This window comes from Anoplopoma fimbria, chromosome 12, assembly GCF_027596085.1.
Source record: "Anoplopoma fimbria isolate UVic2021 breed Golden Eagle Sablefish chromosome 12, Afim_UVic_2022, whole genome shotgun sequence".
Lineage (NCBI taxonomy): Eukaryota > Metazoa > Chordata > Actinopteri > Perciformes > Anoplopomatidae > Anoplopoma > Anoplopoma fimbria.
This window is the reverse complement of record NC_072460.1, coordinates 1,108,593-1,118,051: the sequence shown is the minus strand read 5'-3', so window position 1 is coordinate 1,118,051 and position 9,459 is coordinate 1,108,593. Positions and strand designations below refer to the sequence as shown.

Below are 9,459 nucleotides of genomic sequence, written 5' to 3'. Positions count from 1 at the left end.
TAAGATGAATAATAATAAGAATAAGAATAAATGAATAAGAATAAGAATAAGATGAATAAGAATAAGTATATGAATAATAATAATAATAAGAATAAGAATAAGAATAACAATAAGATGAATAATAAGAAGAATAAGAAGAATAAGATGAAGAAGAATAAGATGAAGAAGAAGAATAGGATGAATAATAATAATAATAATAATAATTATAAGTATAAGTATAAGAATAATGAATAAGAATAAGAATAAGAATAAGATGAATAAGAATAAGATAAGAATAAGAATAAGTATAAGAATAAGATTAATAAGAATAAGTATAAGAATAAGATTAATAAGAATAAGTATAAGAATAACAATAAGATGAACAAGTATAAGAATAAGATGAATACGAATAAGAATAAGAATAGAATAATAACTGGGTGAACGCATGTACTGTGGTGTTGGTTCAGACACAGGGAACGGGGGACGCCAGAGACCTGGCATCCCGCCCCCGTCCCCCGTCGCCACCGAGAGTAAGATGGACTCTGAGCCGGCAGCGTGCAGCAGACTCACCGCAGCTTCGAGGAGCGACCCTCTGTCCGGCACCAGACTCAGACTACCGGGGCACCGCCGCCGATAGTCCAGAGACCACCGCACGACCGACACGGTACCGACGGTACACGTAACCGCCACGCACCGCCCCGCACAGCCCCGCAGCCCGGAGCACGCTGCGCGTCACCGCGGCTAGCTGCTAGCTGTTAGCCGTTAGCTGCTAGCTCCCTCTGCTAGCTGTTAGCCGTTAGCTCCCTCTGCTAGCTGTTAGCTGTTAGCTCCGCTCAGGATGCCGCGGAGTAAGAAGGGGAGGAGAGGCTCCAGCAAGCCGGGTGAGTGTGTGTGTGTGTGTGTGTGTGTGTGTGTGTGTGTGTGTGTGTGTGTGTGTGTGTGTGTGTGTGTCCCACGTGGCGCACCGTGACCTCCTCCGTGTCCACGTGGCTCGTGTAAGTGTGTGTGTTTGTGAGTGTGTGACAGAGTGTGTGTGTGTGTGAGAGAGTGTGACAGTGTGTGTGTGTGTGAGTGTGTGACAGAGTGTGTGTGTGTGTGTGTGTGACAGTGTGTGTGTGTGTGTGTGTGTGTGACAGAGTGTGAGTGTGTGTGTGACAGAGTGTGTGTGTGAGAGAGAGTGTGAGTGTGTGTGTGTGAGAGAGTGTGTGTGTGTGACAGAGAGTGTGTGTGTGTGTGTGTGTGACAGAGAGTGTGTGTGTGTGTGTGTGTGTGTGTGTGTGTGTGTGTGTGAGTGTGTGTGTGTGTGTGTGTGTGAGAGAGTGTGTGTGTGTGTGAGTGTGTGTGTGTGTGTGTGACAGTGTGTGTGTGTGTGTGTGTGTGTGTGTGTGTGTGTGACAGAGTGTGTGTGTGTGTGACAGAGAGTGTGTGTGTGTGTGTGACAGTGTGTGTGTGTGTGTGTGTGTGTGTGTGTGTGTGTGTGACAGTGTGTGTGTGTGTGTGTGAGAGAGAGACAGAGTGTGTGCCACGTGGTTGACCTGCAGGCTGTGTGTGTGTGTGACCTTTAACCTTTACCTGAGCTCCAGTGCTGTTCAATAACTGAAGGGTGATTCATTTCCGGGTTACCTGCCAGGTTCAGGGCCCTGATTGGCTAAAGGGTTAAAGTTAACAACAGGTGGGTTTTTTTAAGCACCCACGTGTCACCTGGTGACGTCACTCTGTTGGAGAGGAACAAGGTGGATTTATGTACACATCATTGGAGGTGTTTTACATGCATTGAACAGCAGCTTGGAGCCACAGGTTGATGGTGCAGGTTGATGGTGCAGGTTGATGGTGCAGGAGCTGCATGTGTCTGGAGGCGTTACAGTCACAGACCCCTCACGTTGGATGACGTCAGCCCGGGAAGCAGACACGGGCCAGAGCCGAAATACATGCATATAAATACATACTCACACGCATGCACATTTCTGAGATCTGTAGAGTTCTGCTATGGATTAAGAAGAGTGAGTGCTTGAATATAAAGACCTGGATTAAGATAAGAAGTATCTGCACATCTGACTTTAATTTAGATTCTGAGTTTGCAGTGTTAATTATTGCAAAGTTTGCAAAGTTTCAGGATAATGGTGCTCACTTCTGATGTCTTCTACTCCATCATGGTCATTCCTTCATTTGACCTCTTATTCATGCATCCGTCCTCCAATCTATACACCTTTACCTGTCCCCCCCCCCCTCCATACGTCATCTGCAGGCTCTCTTCGTCAAGAGGTTCTTCAGCTGCAGCTGTCGGGTAAAGCCTCGTTGAAAGGTAACTCCTCTGACGCTTGACCCCTGACCCCGGCTTCGTGTCCGACTTAAAGCTTGTCTAGAAGCTCTGCAGCCTCACTACAGTGCATGCAGTAAACCCACCAGCCTCATGCTAAACTCACGTTTTAAACTTCTCATACTTTACCTGCCAGGCTGCTTACTGTATTGACTGACTGGTTGATTCTTATACAGCCTCTTTGTGGATTTGCAGCTTATTGGTTAAATCACGTAATTGTTTGAGTTTCTTCAGTCATCATGCATGTAATGCTTGAACGCCGTGAGATGACGCCCCCACCGTCATGCTTTTGATGGCTGTTTTAAACACCAACAGCACATGACTGGCTGCTATCATCTGGTCTTGCTTCATCACCGTATACTTTTCCTAAGTCCGAGTGTGCACCCATCACGCCTTTGTGGTTGAGATCTCTCTGATCATCGAACCTCTCTTTAACTCACCTGCGCTGACACCAGATAAGTTTTGATTCCTGCAGTCATTGCTTCCTGAGGTGACCTGGTTCCCTCTCTTATACATTTTGTGTTTATTATCCCAGTGTAACATTCTCAACACTGTTTTCAAATGACCACACGGTACACTAAGGAGTTTGTTTTTTTGTAATTGTGTCGTCATTATTCTTGCGTTCCCATCCCACATTGCCTTACTGCTGCCATGTGTTTTGTTTGTTTTTAATACTTGTACTGGCGACTGAATCTGTTTGAGTGATTGCTATGTAAGCAGAAAGTAGCAGTGAGTCGTGGCAGGGAGCTGACACTTACCATAACTGTGCTGTGCGTGGGAAGGCCTTTAGCTGTGTGATTGTGTAGCTTTAGAGTAACCTGTTCAGTGGCCGCCGGGTCCAGGATGATGACTGGGAAATAAGTCACTGATAAACGTCAGAAAGTGTTAGCTCAGCTGTGAACGGTAGCTTTGTGAAAGAGAGAGGCTGCAGGAATGAGAATATCGAATAAGGAAAGCAGAGTTGTCAGGGCTGCATTCAGGTTTATCTTCTAGCAACGAGATTAGCCAGTTTAGAACTATAAGTATATAGAAGTTTTACAACTGGCAGCCATTAATTGGACCCCAATATGCAACTATTGTGTCATTACAGTGCTGAACAGTTTTGGCATTGATGAATCATCCAGCTTCTATCCAGTCAGCTCATTTGTGAAATATTTCAAAAGCAGCAGCTATTCAAACAGGTTTAACAATGTTTACTGCTTCTGTCTATTTTCTTTACACCAGCAAATTCAGAAGAATACAGAAGTGCCTTCAAATGATAGTGTGGTACTTTGTGGTATATTAGTCAGACGCAGCAGATATTATGATTCATTTGGCTTTAGGCTGAAGTTGACTTCCACCCAATGAAAATAATAGTTGGACAACAACTTTAAATTGTGATCATCTCAGTTAACACGCTCAAAAATAGTCCTGCGTCCAGTTATTCATTTAGCTGTTTTTGAATCATTCTCTGGAATTGTCATGCTACCTGAGCACAGGTGGATTTCGCTGAATGATATCAGAGAAAATGTTGCTAGTTGTCATATTAACAGTATTTTGGGGGTTGGCATTGAGCCTGTTCCTATTGTAGGGATGTCATGGAGAAAGTAACTTGAAACTACAACTTCCATGTGGCATTTGCTGCTCCACTAAACGTGACCCTGACTGTCCTGGTTGACCTGAACATGAGAACACACACATTCAGACACACCGTCTGACCATTCTGGATTGTACTCACTGACTGACTGAATGAATGAATAAGTGAATGGCCCTCTGGTCTCCAGTAATCCCACCCACAGTAGAAAGTCCTGAGCCAGCAGGAAACCTTAGGGTTAGCTTAGCTTAGCCTGCCTGGCTCTTACCTTGTGTTGGGTCCAGACTCAGTGTAACAAACTGACACACTCCTGCTCCATACTTTACTAAACATAAAAGAAATAACTAAAACTGCCAAATGGAAAATCCTTCTGTTGTCTGCTATCATTATGCCCTGATTATTAGCAAAGTGATAATCAGCCCATGTGTGGGTGAGATTGATAGTAAAACAGGGCATATTGGAGAGCAGATATAAAAATGACACGTTGATTGAAATAAATGAAGGTATACTGAAGTAATCCGAGTGTAACAGGGTGTCTGCAAACTGCAGAGGTGTAGCTGCCCCAGATACAAGTCATATTACAGTTTGAATATAGCATGGCTGTTAATCATATACAGTACATTGGTGGAGTCTTGTCTTAAGTTGTGGGAATCAGTCCTGTGTTGACTCTGTTTCAGTGTCTCAGTAGTTGGTTCGGTGCTTCATAGAAGACTACTGTTAAATCAGTGTAGTCTTGGACGTTCTGTTGAGGTTTATTGATGACATTTTTTTTTAAAATGTATCATTCATCCCTGTGTTTGTGGGTCGGTGTGTGTGTGTTGGTGTGAACTCTACTGGTGTACAGTTACTGACAAAGAGAGACAGCTGAGCAGAGTAAGCCTACAGTCAGCTGTGAAATGGCCTCTGGACAAATTCTGGTTCATTTTGGGATGAGTCCTGCTTGTGTTTGTTAGTTCACTTGTACAGTTAACCAGCTGTCATTTTTAAGGCTCTATACCTTTTAATCATCATAATTTGCTGACACCAGAAATTATTATGTCAAAAACTGGCCTTTGTAAGTGTTGCAAAGATAGTATTTATTCTATGGCTCTTCTATATGATGGCATTCTAGTGTAAGGTGTTTCTGTCATCCCTCTCTCCTTCATTATTCCCACCTAAATATTTCCTTTTTTTAAATCTAGGTATGAAAAATGGGGTAAAGGGAGAGTCTGGTCCCAGCGATGATGAGCTGACGTCTGAGGTTCTCAGCCACTGCAGCAGTGCCAGCGAATGCACTTCTGTTCAGGAGGAGGTCGTAGGTTTGTACAAAAATGCAGATAATACACACACATGCTTATTTATTTAGTATGATGGCCAAGCTACTGCTAACAAACACCAAAGGAAATGAATACAGCCAACATATTGGTGCATTTTATTTCCTATTAGCATATTTTTGGGTGTTGGGAAAGTAAAACTCACATGACCCTGAATTGAATCACTATAGTTACATACAGTTGACCACTCCTGTATGTTGACTTACCCAAAACAGGAGGTGAGCAGGTGGATGAACAGACTGCCCAGGAAGAAACAGAAGACAAACTAAAGCAGTGCATAGACAACCTGATGGATAAGAGGTGAGGTTATGTCTTTTAAATAGTAGAAATAGGAAATGTCAGGAATGAACAGAAATACATGCAAAGTGATGGTGCAACACCAGACGGTGATATATATTCAAACAAACAATGGTCTTGTCTCTCTCGCTCCTTGTCTCGGTGTCTCTCAGCGCTAAGACGCGTCTAGCAGGTCTGGAGTCGCTGCGACAGGCCTTCTCCTCCAGAGTGCTGTACGACTTCCTGACAGAGAGACGCCTCACCATCAGCGACTGCATGGAAAGGAGTCTTAAAAAGGGTAAGACCAAAAAACCTGCTAGTGCATAAAACACATTTCCTCCTCTGTCTCCCAAGGTGGAAAAGATACACAGTCCTAAACAACTGCAGTTGAACCAATACAAACGTTCTTTCCCCTCCAGGCAGCGTGGAGGAGCAGGCAGCGGCGGCCACAGTCTTCACCCTGCTCTGTATCCAGCTGGGGGGTGGAGACGAGGCGGAGGAGGGCTTCAAGATGCTTCGCCCAATCCTCACCGCAATTCTAATTGACAACAGTGCCAGTATAGCAGCCCGCCAGAGTGTGAGTCATCACATAAACCTTACTATGATATTGTGCAAAACTTTGGATATAGTTTTTATTTACAGAAACCCCGGAGAAAAAAAGACAAGAGCAGAAAACTGAACATGAAATGTAACGTCAGCTCTGACATATGCATGCCATGTGTAAATGTAGGATCAAAAATTAGCTGCAGGGATTGCAGCTTAAAACTCGGCAATGTGATAACAACAACAACAACAAAACCAAAAACATCTGGTTAAGATACGAGTTGATTTCTTCCACCCAGCTGACCTCACTCTCCCCTCCACCGTTGTTCATCAGTGAGTCATAGCTCAGAAATTCAGTTTAAAGGTCGACTGTCCGCTTTCAGAGAATCTCTCGGCCTGTCGGGGTTGTAGCTTTGATTTATCATATCTCCCTTATAAACTTTTATTTTCTAGACAGTCTTTAGGGGACTCTGGGGGACCACTCCCACATTGTGACAATAACAGCAGCCATTTTGGACTCTCTTTGGAGCTACAAATATAGGCATATAGGACTGAGTGGTGTGTGCTAAAGTCACAGTCATTTTCCTTTTTTTTTATCTCAACACATAACAGGTGTGGCCCAAACCAGCTGGCAACTATTGAGATAAAAAAACTAAAATGTGGTGGTTAGCACTGTTGCATCACAGCAACAGGGTCCCGGGTTTAACTCCTGGGCTGGACGGGCCTTCTGTGTGGAGTCAGCGTGGGTTCTCTGGCTTCTTCTTACAGTCCAAAGATAAGCAGAATAGGTTAATTGGAAACTCTAAATTGCCCGTGGATGTGAGTGAGAATGGTTGTCTGTCTCTGTCAGTCAGGCGAGCTGTCCAGGTTGACCCTGCCTTTGCACAATGTCGACTGGGATCGGCTCCGGCCCAAAACAGGATAAGCGGTTAAGGCTGATGGACGGATGTTTTCCAAACCAGGTCATTTAACACTTTAGAGTTTTTCTGAACAGAAAACATGAGCAAATGAAACAATATAGGGTTGACTCGGTTTAAAAAAAAAAAAACCAAATTGCATTAGAGTTATGGTAGCAACAGTATTGCAATGGTCGTATGTGTTCTGATGTTGCAAGTTCTTGTAATTTGACTTTAATTGCATTTTTCTCCATCAGTGTGCCAGAGCTTTGGGGATGTGCTGTTATGTCTCTACCGCTGAAGAAGGAGAGGTGAGAACAATTTGCTCTAAAAAGCTGAATCCATAATAATCTCATTATTCTTGCTTGGGGGCTACAGGGAAATATTTTGTCTGTTAGTGGTTCCCAGGTTCCTGTTAACCTGGTGAATGTATAAACTAAAATATATCAAGCAACAAAAGCCTTCTAAAAAATCTCCCAGATAAAATCTTGACAAATGTGCTCTATTCTCTGGGATAGTACAATAGTGGTATTCATCATAAGTGTTGTTCTACATCAACAGTTTATCTTCTCATCCCTCATTATGTTTTCTCTGTTTATCTTCCCCTTCAACATCACCACTGAACCTCTCCAGGACTTGATCAAGTCTTTGGCCCTACTGGAGAGCGTGTTCATGTCTTCCTACCCTAACAAAGAGGGAACGCTGCCCACACCCAAACCGGGCAGTCCAGCCCTACACAACGCCGCCCTGCAGGCCTGGTCCCTGCTGGTCACCCTCTGTCCTGCATCTAGACTACGTGTGCTGCTTGACCTGTGAGTGGAACAAACTGTTCAAAATGAAAATGAATGCATCAGTGTGGACTTAGAGTAAAGTTATCCTTCAGTTTAGTTCTGTTAAGTTTCTAGGGCGTGACACTTTGACTCCTCTCTTGCCCTCCCTGTAGTCACATCCCCAAACTGCAGGCGTGTCTGCAGAGCAGTGACGTCAACTACAGGATAGCAGTGGGAGAGACCATCGCCCTGCTGGTGGAGCTGGGACGAGATATAGACGAGGTGAACACACACATAGACCATTGAGTACCTTTTGGTTTCCTTCTTTTACCATTAAACCTATGTTTTACTGTTTTTTGTTTGTTCTAATATCCTATTTCTATGCTACAATTATGTCACTTGTGTGTAGGAATTTGAGGTGGAGGACAGTGAAAGTATGTGTGAATGTCTGAAGAGTTTGGCCACAGACGGCAATAAACATCGAGCCAAGAACGACAGGCGGAAACAGCGCTCCGTCTTCAGAGATGTGCTCCATTACATCGAGGTTTGTTTCATAGCTGCAACGATGACATTTGTGTTGAATGATTTTACTTCTCTATTAATAAATTGGTTCCTGAACTAATATTTCTTTAAATTAACTTTCAAGTTGTGCACATGTGCCCTGTCTTTGACTTTGTGATGTTTCCTTTCTTCGCATGCAGAACGAGGACTTCACAGAGGAGAAGATCAGGTTTGGATTGGAGAGCGTTTACATCGACAGCTGGATGAGGAAAAAAATCTACGATGCCTTCAAAGAGATCCTGGAGTCCGGAGTCAGACACCATCTACAGGTCAGGAAACGCACTGAAGCCTTAGTGTGCTCTAAAAGAAACAGTTTGGTGTGTTCTCACAGGAATAATGACGTGTTGGGGCCCCGGTAGTGATGCATGGGTAAACAGGGTCATGTGATTGCTTTTCATCCACATATTTCTGCGTTTCCTCCATAGAGTTACTAATCTTAAGTCATGACCATGCTCACATCTGGCATAGACGTGTATAAATATAAAAAACATCAGGAGTTGAGCCTGCAGAGGTGATTTCTGAAGCAGGCTGTGAACAATGCAGCTTTCATTTTGTGTGCAGTGTAATGCTGATGAACACACTTGCATAAGTGTGGGTGAATCCCACTTCCTCTTTATTAGATTTTAATAAATAACTTAAGCAATAATGCACAAACACTTTAAATGAGACGCTCAGCATTTTAGCAAAAGGGAGCTTTCGTTCTGCACAATGGAACCAATGATGGCACTTTAGAAAGGAAATACTCATTTAGGTCCTTGGTGGGCAAGATGACATTACAGTTTATTCAATTAAGTATATTTTAGTGGATGTTGAAGATGAATAGTAGATTTTCAAAGCTGTCAACTTGATCCACTCATTTGTTTCCCCATTTTAGTTTTTACTGTTGATGGTCTAGCCATAACATAAACACACAACAGCAAAATCAATAGTTCACAGTTGGACATTATTGTGTCCCGATCCCATATTGTTAATTTTAGTGGATGTTTGTGTTGTTGCAGTTCAATCCACTAGTGAGAGACATCTTTGGCCTCGGCCCCCCCCTCATCCTGGACGCTACGGTCAAAGCCAACAAGATCTCGAGATTTGAGAAGGTAACGGCATCTCTTCTGCTCTTGATTCTCCGCCTGCTCACTGAAACAATCTGACCTGGGAGGGTGTGATTGCATTTTCCAGTATTGCATTTATACACTCATCTCTTAATTTTTTTTCTTCAACAGCATCTTTTCAACTC

At 43.4% G+C, this 9,459-nt stretch overlaps 1 protein-coding gene across 2 annotated transcripts in view; it reads left to right on the top strand.

Moving 5' to 3' along the window:
- Positions 1-446: 446 nt before the first annotated feature.
- Positions 447-9,459, top strand: part of ifrd2 (interferon-related developmental regulator 2) — a 10,343-nt gene continuing 1,330 nt past the window's right edge. Inside the window, exons 1-13 of one of the 2 annotated variants that reach the window (XM_054608417.1) lie at positions 1,683-1,979; positions 2,225-2,281; positions 5,051-5,167; positions 5,398-5,482; positions 5,632-5,756; positions 5,878-6,035; positions 7,155-7,208; positions 7,531-7,709; positions 7,841-7,949; positions 8,077-8,211; positions 8,369-8,497; positions 9,227-9,319; positions 9,446-9,459. The exon at positions 9,446-9,459 is cut by the window's right edge and continues 1,330 nt beyond it. In XM_054608417.1, the coding sequence (XP_054464392.1) occupies positions 1,934-1,979; positions 2,225-2,281; positions 5,051-5,167; positions 5,398-5,482; positions 5,632-5,756; positions 5,878-6,035; positions 7,155-7,208; positions 7,531-7,709; positions 7,841-7,949; positions 8,077-8,211; positions 8,369-8,497; positions 9,227-9,319; positions 9,446-9,459 (1,301 nt within the window). In that variant the 5' untranslated portion in view covers positions 1,683-1,933. Of the gene's footprint in view, positions 861-1,682; positions 1,980-2,224; positions 2,282-5,050; positions 5,168-5,397; positions 5,483-5,631; positions 5,757-5,877; positions 6,036-7,154; positions 7,209-7,530; positions 7,710-7,840; positions 7,950-8,076; positions 8,212-8,368; positions 8,498-9,226; positions 9,320-9,445 lie in introns of those variants that run through there. The other variant, XM_054608418.1, reaches the window with a different exon arrangement.